Raw genomic sequence first — 21327 nt, 5'->3', positions numbered from 1 at the left:
AAAGTTGTGTTTTCCAGGATGATAACCTGGTTTTGGGGATAATGAGACTGAACACAACAAAACCCTGGATGGAGTTTTAAAAAGAATAAGTGAGGCTGGTTTGACTTTGAGGAAGTATGTCTTTGGAACACAGGAGGTTTACTACTTAGGCTACCACATTGTTAACGATGGCATAAAACCAAAACAAAACTTGGTTAGTGCAATTGTCAATGTGCAGGCGCCGTGTGATCAAGATCAGTTGAGATCTTTTATGGGCTTAGTGGGGTAGTACGCCAAATTTGTATAAGAGTTTGCAGATAAGACTGAGCCTTTAAGAGAATTATTGTGCAAGGGGAAGAAATTTGTGTAGGGTGAAGCCCTCAAGACGCTATCATGCCGATCAAGGATAATAATATAGCTCATGCAAGGGTTTTGGTACCATTTCAACCAGAACTCAAGACCATAGTGACTACTGATGCCAGTGGAGTGGGTATTGGTGCAATGTTGGCGCGGATGCATGGTAATGTGGAAAAGACAGTGGTGTTTGTTACAAGTTCTTTGACTGACACTGAAACGAGGTACTCTATCATTGAGTGAGAAGCATTGGCTGCAGCATGGGCAAGCAGCTACTTTTGAGTGTTTCTGCAGGGAACAGCTTTCACTTTAAGAACAGATCACAAACCCCTTCTTAAAGTTTTGGGTCCGGATGGGAAAAAATATTGTTCTGGGAGGTTGGCTCGTCTGGCAGTCAAACTGCAAGAGTACAACTATAATGTACAGTTTGTACCGGTTGGAAAAACACTGTGGCAGACTGCCTGTCATGGTTACCTGATAAAAGAGGGAACACTCTTGAGCTACAGTTTGAGGATGGTGTCGCCAATTTGGATGATGTCACAGAAGGATTAGAGAATGCCACATCCAAACAGGATTGATTACAGGCATGAAGTGATGACACACCTAAAGGTGCGGTTAAACTTATTTTGTGTGATGCTAGGGGGAAAAGTACTGTACCTATGCCGTTGAGGCCATTTTTAAAGATAAAAGATGAATTTTTTGTCCTGTGTGATTGGTTAGTGCTGAGGGGGGGAACGTTTCATACCACCTGTATCACGGCGATACACACTGATAAAGTTAGCTCAAGAGGGACATCTAGGCCAAACAAAAAAAGATTTTGGTGGCCACTCATGGACAAACAAATTAAAGATTGGGTGGAGAAATGTCAGTCTTGCCAGAAATCAGAAAAGAGATTGCATGTAGGGATTGGGAAAGACTAAGAGGGTCAACATGTGGTGGAAGTGGAGGATGTATGGAGAGAATTTGTTTGGATTTTATAGGCCTGTTTCAATGTTTTCATGAACATGAGAAGTATGGGACAGTCTTGGTGGATGCAAAGTCGAGATGGGTGGAAGTGGTCTTTATTACTACGGATGCAACCATTAATGCGTTGAGTGAAGCGTATAGATATGAAGGTATTTCAACGGTGATCCTCACTGATAATGGGACACAGTTAACATCTCTTGAGATGCAATTTTCTTTTTACAAAACTGAGTATAAGACATGCTTGTACCTCTCTTTACAATCCGCAAGGCAATGGTCTGTGTGGAAGGATCAACAAGATGGTTAAAGGTAGTATGCAGTTGGCATGCACTATAGGCGTTCAAGTGCAGGTGGCGGTAAAAGAAATGTTGTGGGCATAACGCACAACTATAGATGTGGGACTGGCAAGAGTCCATTTTAGATGAAGGTCAGACGGCCAGGCACCAAGATAGTGCCATCATGGAGGCGGGAAAGGTTTACAGGAAAAGATACGGTGCCTTGGAAAGAAAGGAGCCATGATTTTTTCATTCAGGTAGGAGATCGGGTGAAAATCAAACCGGGTGAAGTTGGTAAGGGTTTGTCTAAATTTAGAGGCGCATATCAAGTGAGTCAGGTGGGTGGTAATTGGGTTAAAAATGGAAAATGGTCAGACATAGAATTTAAGGAGAGTGGCTTTGTATCAAAAAGGAAACAGTAGGGAAAGCATACCAAGTGAAAGTGAAGACCCAGGTTTGCCATGGTTGCCGTTGGATGACTATTGTCGTAACAAAGAGCAATTCAACAAGGATACTCAGGAAAGGTAAGGTCATTGTGTTCCTGAGAACAGAATGCACACAGAATGGGAAGTAAGGACAAGGAAAGCTCCTGTGTATTTGGGGGATTTTGTATGTCGGTGAGTTAGTGTAATAGGGGGCTCTTACCACAACATTGTTTAAAAAAAAAAAACAGAAAGGAATTGAGGTAATTACCTTTATTCTGGTTTTCTTTTCCGTATATATTCTTATTATATGCCTATTGGTTTAATGATACATGGTATGTCGGCACACATCCATTATATCGCACTGTGGCAACGTTTTTTATAGACATTTGTTTTCATTAATGTTGTTGCATTTGATTTGTACACTTAACATCATATTTTACATATATTTCCACCTTATCTTAAGCAGTGTATTTCATTTGTCAGCTGTAAAGAAAGGAGATGTGTCATATTCCGCTTAGCTGGGTCTCAACCAGGCTGAAACCATTATGGCATATGTACATTCCTGCGATGACATGTTAGGGTTCGGAGGAGAGCAGAGCCGGACGACAGTTGAAAGGTTGTCTGCACCTGGCTGGGGCAGTTGGATTTTGTGCTTGTATCTGACTGGAAATAAAATCACAGTAACTCAGGTATTCCTGCTCGATCTCCATTATTACAATAACATCAGGACACTACAAAAGGCTGGTGATATTGGGTTTCTCTTCCAGATCACAAAATGTCTATTTCAGATGAGGGTAAGGACGAATTGGGGAGAGCGGAGGAGAAGAGAAGAGGGAGTGATATTGCTTTTCTAAAAGGGTGATGATTAGATGGTGGTGCAGAGTGAGGGAGCTACTCCTCATCATACCATTAATAATAACTTATAATGTGAAACATTTTTGCTTGAAAAGATGAATCTTCACCTCCATCTGGTATAGAGATATGGCCTTCCAAATATGAACTGGGATAATATACCATACTCTGAGCTTGTAGCAGACGAACGATTGGCATCTCATTTCCTAAAGTAATTTCCAGTCTTTCGATGCTACTGTTGTACATTGCGCTTGTTCTGCCAGACATCTTGGAATCAAGGTATGTTGGATTGGTATTGACAGCCTCGTAGATGATTCAGTTGATCTTTTGCGTTATGCGTGTGGGCAGTTGAAACTAGTGATATTCTATGAGTATCAGAGTTTTTGTCACATTTGTGCAGGCTTTTCATGAGACAAGCTGTAGCATGAAAAACACTCTTCAGAAGTGTTAGGTGAGTCACTGCGATGCTGCCCAGCAAGGTGTTAGATGGTTTGTGTGCTGTGTAGGTCTTGAAGCTAAGGTTGGTGTCAATGTGGAATCCCAGGGACTTTGCACAACAGGAAAGTCATGGATGGAAACCGTACAGATTATTCTTTGAGAGCATTCTTTGCACTGGCTGTTTGCTGTCATGGGTGAGGCGCAAAATCAGCATGTAAAAACTAGAGTTGGACTTGCCATCCAATAAACTTCTTATTTATAAAGAAGGCTTCAGGCTTGAGTGCGATGCAACCTTGAAAGCCACCACTGCCTCACCTCAATCGATCCACAGCCTACTGATTGTGGCACATAGACTGACTCAAAGTATAACCCCATTTTCCAGGCTGAAAAAGATAGCAACCTGTAAAATACTGCTACAGCAAATGTACATGTAAAAGCTTAAATAAGGATTAATCTGCTGGTGACTGTAGCAGAAGCAGTAGACTGGAAGAGAAGTCTGTTTGATCACAGGATTGAAAACGGAAGAAGGAAGTGCAGGTATCATTCGATCTGTGCGGCAGTATACTTAGTAGCTAGCATTCGGGTGAGTTATGGATGGACAACACTGCAGTTCCAAGTGGATGCCTCTTCAGCCTCCAGCCTCTGGTTCAGCCCGGCCAGTTTGAGTACAAAATTGATAAGGGAAGAAGAGGTGAGACAGGGTTTTGGGTGTTGATCATGTTAGCATGCAAGATTGAACTAAAATGAGGCTTTAAATAACAGGGAGATTTGGTTTATGACATGACAGTGGTGTTGTGCATTCCTGTGCAATGCAAATGTTGGCAGAGCAATGATAGTGTACACCGATGTGCAGAATGGATTCTGGCATGACTGGCAAGGGTATTTAACAAACCAGCAAAATGTGGATGCTTGCATCTTAGTGGTGCTTTATATACTGGGGCAATTTGATTTCTGGCATGACAGTGATGCTGTACATATCTTCGGGAAATACATTTGTGAACGGCATTTTTGCGTGTCATACTAGGGCAATATGAGTTTTGACTTGAAAGTGATGGTCTCAAAATCCCACAATGCGTTTCTGACAATGTGTTCTACACACTGGGGCAATGAAAAATCTCCTGACATGGTGTGATTGTATTCTAAGGCAATGTTAACAAAGGCATCATTATGATCTATCAGATAATTCTTGTATTTGAGGCCTTATTCATACTGATAAACATGTTATGCCATAACTGCTGGTGAGTTTCCCTTATGTGCTGCAGTAGTCACTACTGTTACTGTGCTGCAACTGCACCAATGTGGCCCAGTTTAAATCTTTTGATTTTGGGGGCATTACCCCCGCCACATACATCCATGAAAAAGGGTCGGAATCACTCACTTGACTGGTGCAATCCAGGCCTGGTTTGAAAAATGTTACCTGCTCCTGACTTTGAATCTCAGTCTAGAAACAAATAAGAATTTGTCAATAATGTGTATACGTTTCTGATCACACTGGACCAGAGGAAGGTGCCAGAGTTCTTTCTTTCTGTGAAACGCATATACATAGATTGACTTCAATTAGGACCTCAAAGATTTGGTATTATCGCATGCAATAATTATCACACATGATAAAAAATGACACCATGGTGTTCGGTATTTATAGAGTGTGATAAATATCACTTATTACACATTTTTGGGGGATGACGTGCAGAACTTGCGGATTGCCACACCAACAGCCACATGTTCTAGTGTTTACCAGACATATTTCCCCTGATAAATATCAGCATGTTTGACCTGTTAAAATGTATACAGGAGAAGCATTATTTAAAACAGAGCTCAGAATTCCAATAGGTTCTGTAACACGCGTTATTGCACATATCAGAATTTGTCGGCCCACTCGTCATGAGGGCCTTTCTAACATTCCACAGACGCAAGAACTGTGGATGTAGTACTTACATGTAGAGTTTCGGGTCGGCCATTAGTGTTTCAATGGTGAGGTGCTGCTCCAGCAGGCTGAAGGCCAGGATAGGCAAGGAGGTGAAGCAGATGTTGTACATTGTAAGGTAAGCTGCATCATAGAGCGGCTTTCTCCGCAAAGAGACAAAGAAGAAGAGTTGGACAATTCAAATGTGATACGAGGTAAACTAAAGAGACACATCAAACAGATTTATTACAGTTTACTATTCTATGAAACTATACAACTAAAACTGACCCAACACACTAGCTGAAAAAGCAAACTGTCTATACTTCCGGAGACTCTGACACACATGTTCATAAAATAAAAAACTTTTCTACACATTCTACTGAAAGCAGTATTTCAGAAAGTACAGTGGATACATTTGGATGCTTATAAGCATATGTTTAGTTTCATAACATACAGAAACAAATTAGAAGAAAAGGCAGCGTTTACCATCTTGAACTGCACAGCATAGGACATCATAGAAATGGAAGGGTACCTTCATAGTTCTCTAATAATATGAAGAGTAGGATACCACCAGGAGATGGGTATTTATTTTTATGTGGCTCGGATGCATGGGCATTGTTGCACGTGGCTTTCATTCATTCCTGTGTACAGCTAAGCAGCTTTGTTGTTCTTTCTTTCATGGCTATATGGTTTTAGCAAGGCGTGTATCTTTAGGGGGAGGGTGGTTAGAGGCGTCACCCCGCTCCTCCACCCCATCCCCACTTCCCGCACCCCAACAATAAACACTTTTGCAGGTTGGTAGTTGGGTCTGGGGGCTCGGAGTTGGGTCTGCTAGTACCCGTGTTAGATTTTGTCATGGGATCAACAGTTACCTAGGGACGTATGACACCCTGAACCTAACGCCCTCACCCCACAACGCGATACAGGGTGGTGACTCTTTGAGACATGACAACTCTTTAGCGATCTGGTGCAGAGTAGACATTCATTCCCGGGTAAAAGCATACTTTTCATCCTTTTTTCTAAAAAACAAATAGGTTTCCTCTTAGTGTTCACAACATAAAACGTCAAAATAACTTGCCTGTGACGAGAAGGGAGAGTGCAATGTAAAGACCAATTGGCCTCTTTTCTACAACTGTTGTAGTTTTTGGGCGGGAGGACCATGCGAGCAGAACAAAAGACCTCAACATCTTTCCTTGCATTTTCATGCTTTAAATCACAAAGTTGCATGAGTAGCTAAAACCAAACCTAGAAAAGTTGTCATTCCAGTTCTTTTTTCTACAGAACGGTTTTGGCACTACCATTCAGAATTCAAATTAATATAATTGAATAATTAAAATTGGGTAGGGTTATTGATAGTCATCATGAGTGTATTACTTATCGTAAAATAAGGTGGTATACATTTAATTTAATTAAAAATAATATAAAAATAAATCTCAAAATAACTGAATATTTTATTGGTATAAAATTGGATTAGGGTTTGGCATTAGAGATGAGATAACGATAAAAAAGAGGAGATTCAGGACTGACTGAGAATGTTATACTTAAAACTCTCATGAACTTAGTCATTGCCAAGAGGAAAGTTTCTATATTGTATGTGGCAGCTATCTAATCGAAAAGACGTCCGGCAATGCCTGACATAAACTAGTGAAATTCTGATCAATAGCACATATCTAATTCCTTTCATATTATATGAGATGACAGGCACCTTCTCTGATTAATTTTTGTGTTTGTTTTGTATATAACTATTGTAAGTTGGTTTCAGTCGGCTTTAAAGTTTGTTTTGGGTTTCCTTGTGCTTACATTGCCAATAAAAGTTCATAAAAAAAGACTGAGTTAATAGTAAATGTAATGTTAGAAATATGCTGATGAGGTAGTCGGTAACAGTATTGAGGTATTGGTAGAGGAGGTAATGGCAGCAGAAACAGCCATGTGTATTTGTTTTTATCAAATATTTATCAAGCTAAGTTTTCTTGTTGCGAGTACTTGACATGACAGGAGGAGTGAAGACATGTTGGTGAAACAGGACCTGTGCTTTGAAAGAAAATTGTTGCAGCTTTAAGAGTTAGCCATCTGACCATTAGAAAAGTGGCTCAAGGGCAATCCTGAGAACAAAGAAATGATGATCACATCATTTAAAATCCAAATTAGTGGCCAGAGGGAGTGAGAGCCACTGTTAACTAAGCAAGGTTATTCTGTGGTCTCTCTGTTCTTCCCACAGTGGTAATAAGTGATGCTGAGGGAAAAGAGCTCTTCCCTCTCTTATTTTTTTAACAGACCTTAATCCACTTATGCCACACTATCCATTTAAATATGTTATGTTATGTTATTTTTAATTTATTGAGCGCACAGCTACTCGGAAGTGTCCCGGCGCTAACAACAAACAAGGCGGCCAAGCAGCAGATGTCCATTAAAATAGCAATGTCTTCAGGGATTTTCGAAACAGGTACGGATCACAGATAGCCCTCAAAGCCAAGGGAAGAGAGTTCCACGCAAGGCAGGCTCTGCGGGCAAACGAATTGCCCCCCATACGTACAAGCTTAAATTTGGCGGTCTCCATAAGCAGTAAAGCAGATGACCTCAACTTTCTCCTAGGAATGTAGAAGGAGAATCTGTCCTGCAGATACTTAGGGCCCAAACCATAAAGGGCCTGTTGAACAATGGAGAGCATTTTGAATTTAAGACGAGATTCCACGGGGAGCCAGTGAAGTGTCCGAAGATGGGCCCGAGCACTTTGCCAGGGGGACAGACCGCCCAGGAGTCTGGCTGCCGAGTTTTGGACCACCTGCAGTTTCGAAAGCAGGTAGCCCGGGCAACCTACCAGGAGGGCATTAGCATAATCAAGGCGGGAGAGAAGCAGGGCACGTACCACCGTCTCTCTGTCCCTAGCTGGAAGCAAGGGTAGAAACTTCCTAAGGCTCTTCAGAAGCCCAAAGCAGGTGCCGGCAAGTTTTTTTATGTGCGAGGCAAAGTTCAGATTTTCATCGAACCATACGCCAAGATTTTTGACAGCTCCATTGATTGCCGGAGGACAAGGAAAGCCGGAAGGCCAGAGTCTCGCTCTGAACTCAGAAGGAAAAGAGCCAAAAAGCAGGACCTCCGACTTTGCCTCGTTACATTTCAACTGTGCATTGGCCAGCCACTGAAAGACGGAAGATAGACATTGATGAGGTCTAACCACAGAATCGTCCACCTTATTCCATGTGAACAGTAACTGGGTATCATCCGCGTAGGCCATCACTTTAGCCCCCAGAGACTCCGCCAGAAAAACAAGCGGAGTCAAATAGATGTTAAAAAGCAGAGGGCTAAGTGATGACCCCTGCGGTACCCCCGTGGTAACCCTCAAAGGGACCGAAGCACAAGGAGGAATCCAAACCTGCTGCATCCTACCCTCCAAAAAAGAGCTGATCCAAAGCAGAGCATTCCCAGAGACTCCGACGTCAGAGAGGCGGTCGAGGAGCAGAGCATGAGGCACCGTGTCGAACGCCGCCGAGAGATCAAGCAGTATCAAAGCTGCTCTCCCACCGGCGTCCAAGCACTCTCGAATGGATTCCGAAACCTCCAGCAACGCGGATTCGGTACTGTAGGAGGCACGGAAGCCAGACTGCGCCGGATGAAGGACGCCTGCCACCTCGACAAAATTGGTCAGTTGGAACGTGACCGCCTTCTCGCAGACTTTAGCCAGACTAGGCAAAAGCGAGATAGGTCGGTAATTTTCGGGGAGCAGCGGATCAAGGGATGGCTTTTTAAGCAGTGGCAAAATTAAAGCATGTTTCCATGCCCTGGGAACATGTGCTTTCCTAAGTGATTGGTTGACCAAGAAATTAACCTCAGAGTTTACGGTATCTGCCACGTCCGAGAGTAATCTGGCCGCGCAAGGATCATTTGGCGAGCCAGACTTGAGGGCTCTGAGAATTTTGAGGGAGTTGGACAAGTCAATCGGACAGAACTCAGAGAAGACCCTGGTCGAAGAAGCCCTGGGCAGGAAGGGAATTTGTTCAGGACTAGTCGACTTCATTGAAGGTCGAAATGTCTCCTGAATGCTAATAATTTTGTCCTTGAAGAAAGATGCCAGAGTGTTACACCAGGCTTCCGAAACAGGGGCCACAGCTACCTGGGCATTAGGAGCCAAAAAACTCTGCCCTATAGAAAAGATCTCTTTAGTGTTGTTATTTGCACGTTCAATACGTGCAGCATAGTAAAGGCCCTTGGCTATATGTGCTATAATCGGTTCCTTTTTCCTCTATTCCCATTAGTGCCTCCTTTCGTCATTTAATTTGTTGGTTACTCCATCCTTTGCCGAATTCCCATATTTGATATATCCTTTTGATTTCTGATTTTGCCACTCATAAAATCTTGTGTCTCCTTCTTTTTACCCTGTGAAACCAGTGTGCTATCTTTGCAAGAACACTCGTATTGACGTTTTTCTCCTAACCTAGTTTCTGTACATTGTCAATTACCTCCTTTTTTTTTTAAACTACTTAAGCAACGTCCTAATTCTTTGCTACCCTACTACTTTGCTTTTCAGGGTTGGACTGTCTGATAGGGCAATCAGGTGGTGTCCATTGGGCTGGTTTAACAGATCAGTGTGTGGGGGCCGTTTTTTTTAGCAGTGTATGAGCCTCTTCTGTAACCATATGGCCGTTTTTTAGGTCTCGCCGGAGCCAGGGCTTTAGCGCTGCTCTGGCGAGAGCTATAGAAAGCAGGATTTGGAAGTGCAAACGAGTGCTTTTCAGGCCGCCAACTACAGTGCATGTGCGCCGGGCGCGCGCACCATTTGGTAGCCTGCTGATCACTTTCGCGGCCGCTTTGATGTTCTCAGTGAGCCGCGCGGCCACTAAGAACATCAAAGCGGCCGCGAAAGTGCTCACCATATGCCAGCCTTCCCTGTGTTGCTTTAGCACTCACCGACCCCCCCCCCCCTTCCATGTTCTTTTGTGTCTGCAGTTACTTTTGAAGCTGGAAGCGCTGCAGGGCCTATGCTTGCTAACGGAGCAGTGCTCTTCCACCCTTAGAATCTTCAACTGTAGTGCCTCAATAAACAAGCATTGGCATAGTCAATAGGTCTCGCTTTTGGGACCTTATAAGTATTTAGTTATGCAACTGTTGCATGGCTAAACACTTATAAGGTCCCAAAAGCGAGACCTATTGGCTCTGCCAATGCTTGTTACTGTTTATTACTTCAATACTGGTCTGATTTGCAAATGTGGACCACTTATTTGTAGCTATTAGCTTCACTGATGGGGCCACTTTTATATTGATGCCCAGGCCTATTTTTTGTCGCTTTCTGACCACGTTGCTGTTATCACTCTTTGCTGTCTCCTCTTCCAACCAGTTTCCTCTTCTGATTGTTTCTTTCATCTTTGGCAAATAATGTATCAATAGCCTTTGCTGTAAACACTTGCACAATATATGTTCTTTTATCAATAATGCACTTTATTATGTACTATTGTATTTGAATATCATTGTGTCTATTCTTCATAGCCATGTTCTCATCCTTTCCAACCACTCAGCATTACCATACCATTTGGGTTTTCCCTTTACTTGTTTTCTCCATCTCCACTTGATGGCTTGACCCTCAGCTCATTCTTCTTACTCCTCTCATTCCTTATTTGACTTTCTATCTCATTTCAAGACCTTGGCTTTCAAATCTTCAGCTTTCCCTTTCCTTTTGAAAACCTGTCCATAACTGCCTTTCCAACTGACACAAAACAGTTGAATGTCCTAATACTCCAATCAATTCAACTCTACTAACACCAAATTTAACTTCTTCTCTGCTTCACCAGCCTGTCCCCATCTGCTCAACTGTCAGAAAGTTTATTGGGTTTTTGATGTTGCGCTGTCACTTGCTCATTCGCTCACTCAGTTTTATTTCGCCGGGCTCTCGTACAGTACCATAGCTGCCAACATCATTGTTTGATGCTTCCTACATATTGTCCTCTACATCTTATGTGACAATGTGCACCACCTCCTAAGTTCTCTGCCCTCGGTTTCATCCTCTGCCTAGCATAAAGTAAACTGTGTACCTCCATCTCCTAGTTTCATTCTCCATGCTTTTAATCCTCCTCCTCTTCCTCTCGTGCACATTGGTGTTGTGGCTGAACTGCTGATCCAGTTTCGACTTATGACCAAAACATTATGTCAACTAGGCAGAGCATTTGATCTGCCTTAACAAACTGAATGTTTTGTCTGTAATGTAAATGTGGAAAACTAAACTGTACAGGGAGTTTTCTTGTACTGTAATGTTTACATTTGCCCAGCCATAACCCATTATATTCTGCTTCGTGCAATCTGGTCTAAGCTTAACCCTTTACACTTTAATGATCTCTCTAGAGAATCTCATGTTACACAAGCCTTTGATACAAAGAGAAAATCTGTTGACGGGTCTATTGTTCCTTTGGAGATGTGTCTGCACCGTATCACATACTGTAAGAAAATGGGTTATTAGTTTGGTAGGATGTTAGACTTACCCAAGGAACAGGTCCCAAATTCCAGTAAGGTTAAACACACAATAACAATCATTTAAACCTTGACTCAGCCCCTGACAGCTACGGCACAGCGCAGTCAGGCTTAACTTAGGAAACTGTGTAAAGTATTCATCAACACTAAATCAATTAAGAGGTCAGAAAAACATAATAAACCCCCTACAACCAATTTCTAAAACTTAAGAATATTTTAATAAGATACATGACACCAAAACAACTAAAATCCAATAAGGGGAAGAGATATATGAAATGTTTAGGTTTTAAGACAAACAGTGTCAAGAAAAAGTAAAGCCCCAATCAGAAATCACTGTTCATGGTTGTTTCAAGCCTGATGGAGCGAGGTCAGATACAGCAAGTGGGTTGCCCTGGTCAACTTTTTTATACTTTGATTTAGTTTTTGTTATTGAAGTCGAAAGCCTTTATAGTGGCTCAAGGTTGCAGTATGAATCTGACAAAGTCCTCTTGAATCCAGATAGTCGCTTGATGAGATCCAACTGAAGCCATTGAGGTTTTCCACTGTTAGAGTTAGTTTCTTTTTGGAGCCCAACATTTTCTTGGACAAGCCAGAGGCTGTATCCAACAAAGTCCTTAAAAAAATCAGGCACCTTTAGCACAAGGTCCCGTTGAAACTCTAGAGGTTTTGGAAGCCCACAAATTGCCAAGTACCAACTTTTTAGACTTTCTGGAACAGTTCCTCTTATCAACTTCTATGGCTTCCAGGATCTCAGTGACAGAATTCAGGGAGAAAGGACACACTCTAGCCGAGGCCACCAGCAAGGTCCAGTTCCAAATTGTCATGCCAGGAAAAATGCCTTTTGCAGCTTTTGAGGTCACTGTAGCCACACTGAAGGTCAGCTACCTGACCCTTGAAATACATTACTTAGTCCTGGGTATAAGTGGGAGAAGGTCCAGCAGGTCTCCACACAGTTACAGACAGCAGGTTCAGACCTCTTCAAGTATGTCACATGGCCAGAAAGTGTTCTGAGATATTGGGGTTGAGATGCTACATTTTTCAACTCACTATCCAGTGGTTGGTTAACTCCTGTACACCCCCTGGTCAATGGGAAAAATGTTTCTAAGGGCAAACCTTGTTTCTTTTGCAGAACTGTATACTGACTTTGTTCCTACAGAGGGACATTTGGATGCCAGCACTGCAGCGCCTAATTAAATAGCATTGCAGTTAAAGGTGTGAAAAGCCTATCAGCTGGTAAGGAAGGTGAGAGGGTGTACGGGGGCAACCCTGTTATAAAATAAAAATAAAAGCAGCAATGACTGGGAATCAAACACTTGTGATGAGAGTGAGACAGTGTTTGCCATGCAGTGAAATGTTCACAAATCTTGCAGCACATCCTGTTTGCCTCATTGTAAAGTATCCCACAGTGCATCATTCTAATTAAAATTCAACATGACATCATTTTCTGCCTTTGGAGAGAGCTTATGGCACACCTAGGGGCATGTTTAAGGTAATGAGTAGTCCCATTCAAATACTCTAAACAAGTTCTGGGGCCAACTCCCTCCTGCACTGATACTAAAGCCAGAAGCTAAAGTGAGTTTTAGGATCAAAAGACCATTCTTCTCTAGGCTTCTCTTATCTCTAAACAATAAAGTCCCTTTTAAGTTAGTGCGGTTTCAGGAAACTCCTAACTGCCCTGCTTGGGTTAAGCTGATATCTGTCCCCCAAGCCAGCCTGCCAGACCCAGGTCATTTCCTCTACTCTGCGAGCAGCATTTCAAACTTCCTTAAAGCCACACTGACAGGCTAGCTGCAGGCACACCAGTGCTAATTAGCTAGCAGTGGCTTCGGGCAGAGAAAGTATAGCTTTTAAAAATTTACTTTTGCAATATATTTAGCAAGTGTCACACTTCACCTTTGAATGTGATTTTTAATAAAAAATAAAACAGGAATTGAATACATCTCTGTAACTTATTCCAAACCAAAAATACTCAGTTACCAAATTAATTATGCTTCAGCTTTTTCTTCATAGAACCAGTTACAGCCCTAACACTGAAAATAGTTTTTGGAGGCTGGTCATTGTAGGAACATACAAACATTAAAATCTAACATGTTCCACTTCTGTTTTTTAGAAAATTGTTGAAAACATGGCTATTTTCATCCTAGTTGACCGTTCCGTGTTTTTCTCTTCTCTTCCGTCTGCCCAACGCCTTGACACCCTCAGGTATAAGTGCACTTTACAAATATTATCCTATCCTCTTAAATACCAGGAACCCTATCTTGTGGACTACAGGGTCTACTTAGTGCTAACTTATTTCATATGTAACAGTAGAGTTTCCCTCCTGCCAAAATGTTTATTTTATCAGGTCTGCCTGCAAGTCAGCCTTCAGATGTAGGCCTGAAGCCACGTTTTCTTTGTCAGCATAGTGCAGGGGTCTCCAGCGGTTTCTGTAATATAAGCTACTTATGGTCAATGAAAATTCTCCTGAACTGCTAATATTATTTGAGATATAATAGACCACATTAGACAAGATTACATTAGCGGCCATCTTATGCAAATTTAGCAGCAGCGATCACCTCAGTGCATCAGGCACGGGTGCTAGCAGTAATGTGAAAATGCTTTGTCAATGTGGATTGCCTCTACCTTGATAATACATAACAGCCATAGGTGCAATACCCTGCCAGCAAGTTAATAATATTAGCAAAAAATCTCAACACCATTTCCCATTCAAATATCAGCTTTAAATATATGTTGGCAACATAACAATTTTTCTCCACACATCAGCTTATGAGTTCAGAAAATAAACACATTTACGTCTCAAATACATGCTGTTTAATTTTGATACACATATATCAATTTAACTACGCACAAGCTTCTAATTTAGTTGACTAGGCTGCACACAGGAGAGTTACTCACAGGTACCTGGAGACCTACCAGTAGCTCAAGAGCTACTCGATGGAGAAGCCTGGCCTAGTGAATAGACTGAAGGTGCTGAAATCCACAAGTGACCTTCAACTTTCTATGCCATTGGTGTATTTTCTTACACAATATACTGTAGACTTAAAGGAAAGTTAAATATGCCAATTTGGAATTAGCCAATTTTAGCACATTTTAGTGGTCACAGCACATTCTTGGCGTCCGTCCCGCGAGTAAAGAGAGCGCGCGCGGGAGGTCGCTCTTTTGGACTACTGGCGCCACAGCTGTGGAACTCTTTGCCCCTTACACTTCGGGGAGCCACCAGCTTACTTGCTTTTAGAAAGGATCTTAAATCCTGGTTGTTTATTCAGTAGGCCTTGTCTCGTTCGTTGTCTTTCTTTCTGTCTGTGTCACTTTCTGTCTTTTTAATGTGTTATGTTAATACACTGTAGTCGACCTTAAATAAAAGCGCCGGGACACTCTTTTTGAGTAGCCGTGCGCTCTATAAAAACCATTTTAACATAACATAACATAACATACACAGGGGGCAGGGCAGCAGTACCACAGTAGCAGACTTAAAACAACAGCTAGAAATCTGTGTGGGGGAGTCTGATTTGCATGGTTCATGTGGACCATCCTGCTGCGTGAAAATACCAATTTAGTATTATGGAGCCGGTGATGTGAGGACAAACACCACCCAAATTTAAACCAGCCTTGTAGTCCAAATAAGGGTGGTGTATAAAAAAGCTGCTTGAGGTGGACTAACTATTGGGCAAGCCTGAGAGGCTGCATCCTTCTTTAAGGAAGTGGCCACAGACATTGCTTCCCCGGTGACAAGCTCTAAGACTAGGGCTCTGATGAAATGGCTGGGTGAGTGGCTAGGAATGAGTAGTTGGAGAAAATAGTCTGCTCTGCCTTTTTTTCTGCCACCCTCTAGGGTATGGATTGAAGTGGACAATGTTTTTCAGAAATAAGGTAACCTGTGCCCAAAATTTCTGCTTTACTTCTATTGCTTTCCATGATGCACAGTATGGACTTCCACATTCCATGCACAGTCTTTCTCTGTCGTTCTCACGCATAAGGGCATCGTACTCATAGTATTTTTTCCTCTGGTTTTACTCTTTCTCAAGACCATGTGTGACATGCTGCAAGATATATAGCAATTACCAGAGAGGTCAACACAAAACAATTTCTATGGCATCTCTAGAAAGTTCATGGTTTGACTGTTTTTATACATTTAAATCCTTGCTCACGTTTTGCAAGATACATTAGCATAGGCAAACATTTTGTAATATGAGTTTTGTTATTTGTACACAATTAATTACCTGTTGCGAGAATCCACAAAAGAATTGGTACAAAAACTGAGGTAAAATGAAGCAGAGATTCTGAAACACAATAATGAAAATTGTCTGAATCAATATAGATTTTCTAACTTTTCATACAAGCAAGTTTTACTTCAAGCTTCATTTGATCAACAAATTTTGCAATGAGATTACAGGTGAAAGAAATGTAGACATTAAGCATGATTTGTACGATATATACTGCGAATAGTATTTATGTACGTTTGCTAAGTCATACCTTATAAAAGAAATACTGCACAAGGTGGGCAATTCTCACATAGTATAAATGCCCATGTGCTAACAGCAATCTCTTTAAGTGTTTAAACTTTGGAACAGCATAATCGCTGTTTCTTGCTGCTTGGCGGCCTTCTTTTCCTTTTATACCTAAACAGAAAAAAGGATTGCATTAATGTGATGAACTATTTAGAATAGCAAACAGTTAAAAAGTGTCACTTTTGTGGATTTGCAGAGCTTAATGATTCATCACTGGCAGTGCTAATAAGTTATCCCAGTGGAACTTATTTTTTTCCCTAAACAGAGGAGATTTGGGGGATGGCACTGTTGGCTTTACCACCCATCAATTAACACCCCCACACTGTCCTGCACCAACACTGCATCATTGTTGAACATCATGAGCTATTATATTGATATTCAGTTTCTTAGGTGACTGCCACGTTGGGGAAAAGGGCACTCATAAGTAACTTTGGTACCAGAGATGAGTACATTTTTGAGTCACGCTAATCTCTATCTGCACAATTCTTGTGCTACTCAGAGTCCACCTTCACTCCATCCCACCTCCCACCCACTTCGTTTAAGACCCTACATTCATTTCATCTACCAAGGGAAAAGGAAAAAGCTGCTTTCACCTTCATCTTGATATTAAAATCTCTGTAGAGCTACATTGTGGTATTGTTTGTGAACGTCTAGGCTTCCTGGGTCATGTAGCTCTAGACTATTAATGTCTGCAACATTACAACATGTTTCTGCCTCACTGCACTCTCTATCATCGACAGCGATGTTACCTTGTTAACAATAGCAACTTCTCACACTGACTCTACAGAGCCAGTTGGGCAGCTGTAGACTGCCTATGTGAAGCAGTCCTTCCCTGGTGACTGACCTGCCTCTCAGGGAACCGGGACAGCATGGCCACTAACTGCCATAACTCCAAGTGGCTCATCATTCCTAAACACACCAAAAGAAGCAGCAGTAAATATTGCTGCAAACCTTTACACTGGTTATCCCAGCAGACTGTGCATTTTCAAAGTTGCATTTTGAATCCCTCCCTTATCCACATTTAAAATGCCATAAGAACCACAATGCTACAATTCAGTCCCCAACCAAACGTGATTCCATGAACTACGCTATCTGAAGATTCTAATTAAGAAATACAACTCAGTTGTAATAAATTATCACAAGTTAGTCCTGAGACTCCTCCCTTCTGTTTTAATCAGAAGTGAGACGACTCGAGGCCCAGATGCCCTACTCTTGCGGCAGAGGCGGCATGGTCTGTTGGTGCCGCTCTGCTGAGGAGCAAAGGAGAGCATTCCTTGAGTGCCTTGCCTTCTTTCGGGCCATATATGTCTGCTCTATTTTGTAAGAAGTAATTTCTTGAACGGCTTGAATCAGGGTAGGGAGCAAGTTGACGACTCAGCAAGAGCAGCGATTTTTGGGAACCTGTCGTGGTGGCCACACTCTAACCTTCCCAGTATAGCATGGTTGGCATTCAAATATTTTGCACCTGAGCTTCCATATTCAAGATGGTGCCTACCTCATTTCTTGTGGTGTTGCGTACTGCCTAGGCCATTTATAAGGAGGCCTTTTTTTGAGATGGACGTGTCACAATGCATTTAAACCCTACATTTTATCCCCTCACTACCTACTTAGATGGGTTTTGTCCCAGATTTTCTGCTCTTCTAATACAGCTGAACACTTTAAGGAGTTTCATGCTCAGAATCTGCAGGGCTCTTTCTCTACTCTTAATTACAGAAGATTTGGTGCCTTCCTTCTCAGTTCTATTTGTTCTTCCTCTCCAATCAGGTGGCAGCTTGTTGTCAAAGAAGATTTTGCCCTTTGGCTTTTTCCACCTAACTGTGACCTTCTTCAGGAGACACTTAAAACCTTTCATGTGTAAATTCAAATGGAAGGTTTTACCGTAGCTACTGAAAAGATTCACCCCTTCCATAGGCAATCCAGAGAGACAAGAGGGTCCTTCACAGCGTCCCATAGACTCAATGGTGTAAGACACTTCCAAGCCAGGTAAGACTGGCATAGTTTCAGCAACAACATTTTCAGAAATATCTTACATAGGAAAACCAAAAACTTAAAGTATACCTGTCAAACCCTTTGGTAGTTTTGCACCTATATGCTATGAAGGGTGCAAGGATCCAATTGTCAAAACAAGTAAAACAGTTATGAAAATAAAAGATTTAACGTCCAAACCTATTTAATGAAGTATAAAAATGTATTAATTATCTAACGATTGTTCAAGCCATCGACTCATGGTGTAAGACACTCCCAAGCCAGGTAAGACTGGCATAGTTTCAGCAACATGTTCAGAAATATCTTACATAGGAAAGCCAAAAACTTAAAGTATAGCTGTCAAACCCTTTGGTAGTTTTGCACCTATATGCTATGAAGGGTGCAATGATCCAATTGTCAAAACAATGAAAACAGTTATGAAAATAAATGATTTAATGTCCAAACCTATTTAATGAAGTGTAAAATGTTATCTAACGATTGTTATGCAATTAAAAAAATTGTAAATTGCAGATATTGGACTATGTCACTATTAATCAAACATTTCAAAAGGTAGGGCATTGGCTGCCAGCCTACTTTTACAAACACATTTGAAAAAAAAATGGTTGCATGTGCATACACACTTGTGCCCCTGTGCAGGAGGCCATCTTTATATGTTTTTGCAATAAAGGTTTACAAAAACATAAAAAGATGGCTGCCCATGTATGCATGCACGTGTACAGGCAGATGTATTTTAATGTTTCTCAAATAAAGGTTTACAGAAAACTGAAAGATGACTTTCTTGTGTGCACATTGACATCCATGGGCATGCGACTATCTTTTTATTTTATTATTTATTTTATTTAGCATTTCCAGAAACATACAACTTCTGCATACTGCACGCAACAATTACCCCCCCCCCCCCACCGCGACAACAGGATACATTGATTTTACAGTATACCATCGTACAAACAGATTCATTGCATTAACCCACACCTTCTTACGCTACACTACAAAGTCTTCTAGGGTGAACCCATGTCATCTGTGACATCCTGAGGGCTAGACAGTAAATAGGCTGTTAGTAGGAACCATACATGCTTAGGCCTAGAAGGCGCTGGAAGTTCTTCGGCATAGTATGCCAGTTGATCTCTGCAAAACACCAAGTTTAGTAGCCAGTTTTTAAAGTTCAGTGCCTTTTTACTGTCCCATGATTGTGCTACTTTTCTCTTGGCCAGTAGTAATGTGATCAGCACCAGACGCCTATTCTCTGTTTTTAAGCGCTTCACAAGCCCCAGCAAGCACATCCGTTTGGAGCAATCCACTTTCTTCAACATCATGACTATTAATGCTTGTGTAACCAACATCCAGAATTCATTGACCCTGACACAATCCCATGCAAGCTGAAAGAAATCAGCTTCCTGTATCCCACACCGTTTGCATCTAGCCGTCTCTCTCAGGCCATACCTATGTAATTGTAGGGGAGTAGAATATAACTGCTGTAAGTATTTAAAATTAATTATGCGTTGATTACAATTGGCCAACAGACATCTGGTCATGGAGCAGCTGAACTCCCATTCCTCCTCGCTAAAAGCGTTACCCAATGCCTGTTCCCATCGCTCTCGTGCCTGGCTAAAAACAGGCGCAGTGTCAGATTGCATGGTGTAATACAGTCCGGTGGCCAACTTACCCCGCAATGGGCCTGCCAATAATGTTTGTGAGTGGCTCAGAGTGACTGGTTCAGTGTGGTGTGTCATTAAAGGCCTTGAGTGCCACACGTAACCTGTAATACGTGAAAATTGACATTAGCGCACAGTGATGTCGGTCGCGTGTCTCCCCCATCAAGATGAAGGTGCCCTCCGGGTAGACATCGCCCATTGTAACTATACCCATATTTGCCAGTATTTCCAACGCCTTTTTGTCTTGAGTCACCGAAAGTTTAGGATGGTGTGCTATTGGAAGAGCCGCGGCATATACAAGTTGCCTGCCTGCGCGTTTTGCCATAGCACGCCATGCTTGTGCTGTACAGTCTGCAATGCACATGTCTCTAAATGGATAGGTAGAATTTGCCTTAGAAATTAATGACACTAAATGTTCAGGGGCCATATTGTCCGTCTCCACCGCCACATGTGGAATAAAGGGCAGGGGGAAGAACCAGTAGTGTGCAAATTGCGCCTGTGCACATAAATAATACAAATACACATCAGGCGCCGCAAACTCCCTCTGTGAATACGGCCTTGTAAGAGTGCTCCAGCTACATCTGGATTTCTTGCTTGCCCAGACCAGGTGTATTAATATCGAACGCAGCCGTGAGAAGAAAACCCTCGTTAATTTGATAGGAACATTAGTGAAGAGGTACAGAAACCGAGGAAGGATGACCATTTTTATTACGGCTTTTCTATCTACTAAGGAGAGAGGCAGGCCAATCCATCTATTCACCTGTTCTTCCGTGGAGGTCAGAGCTCTACCAAAGTTTTCTCTCAGCACTATCTCGGGATCAGAGTGCACCCACACCCCCAGATTGTTGACAGGCTCTGTCGACCATTCGAGTGGGTATTCCATTTGGAACTGCATTGTACTAGATGTTAGCCCCGATAAGTGTTCGTATTTAATGTATTCCCGGATATCCAAATGCAAGTTCTCCTCCGGGTTTCGAATATATAAAACCATGTCATTCGCATACATGGAGTTTATAAAGGGACGCTGACTGCATTGTAGGGCCGCTCTCGCGTATATCTGTCGCACAACACAGGCCAGAGGCTCCATCAGGATGGCAAAAAGAATAGGGGAGAGTGGACACCCCTGTCTGGTCCCTTTGTGTATTTTAAAAGGTTTAGAGTGATAGTTGTTGATTCGCACCCTCGCCACCAGTGCATTATAGAGAATCTCTATCCACCGTATGAATTGGAACGCCAGATCCATCCTCCTTAAAGTATCAAACAAATAACCCCATCTAACCGAATCAAAAGCCTTAGCGGTGTCGAGCAGCACAGCCACTGCTCTGTGTTCCGGATCGAGTTGGTGTAAGACCGCAAATAAGGTGAGCAGATTATGAGATGTAGACCGGGATGGTACAAAGCCCGAATGATCTGGGAGGACCAAGGCGGACCAACACATGTGACCATCTTTGAGTGGACATAGACAGATGGCCGCCAATGCAAATGCAATGATGAGCACGCAACAGTGGCCATCTTTAAATGGATTAGAAGCCCATT

At 42.2% G+C, this 21327-nt stretch overlaps 1 protein-coding gene across 5 annotated transcripts in view; it reads right to left on the bottom strand.

The window, feature by feature from the left end:
* ATP11C (ATPase phospholipid transporting 11C (ATP11C blood group)) overlaps nucleotides 1–21327 on the bottom strand; it is an 804025-nt gene that overhangs the window by 79224 nt on the left and 703474 nt on the right. For all 5 annotated transcript variants that reach the window (XM_085607959.1, XM_085607958.1, XM_085607957.1 and 2 more), the window contains exons 22-24: nucleotides 16119–16264; nucleotides 15866–15925; nucleotides 5222–5349 (exon numbers count right to left, since the gene is read on the bottom strand). In XM_085607959.1, coding sequence (XP_085464085.1) covers nucleotides 5222–5349; nucleotides 15866–15925; nucleotides 16119–16264 — 334 coding nt within the window. The remainder of the gene's footprint in view (nucleotides 1–5221; nucleotides 5350–15865; nucleotides 15926–16118; nucleotides 16265–21327) is intronic.

This window comes from Triturus cristatus, chromosome 5_2, assembly GCF_964204655.1.
Source record: "Triturus cristatus chromosome 5_2, aTriCri1.1, whole genome shotgun sequence".
In the NCBI taxonomy this organism is placed as follows: Eukaryota; Metazoa; Chordata; class Amphibia; order Caudata; family Salamandridae; genus Triturus; species Triturus cristatus.
This window is presented reverse-complemented; position numbering and strand designations above follow the sequence as displayed.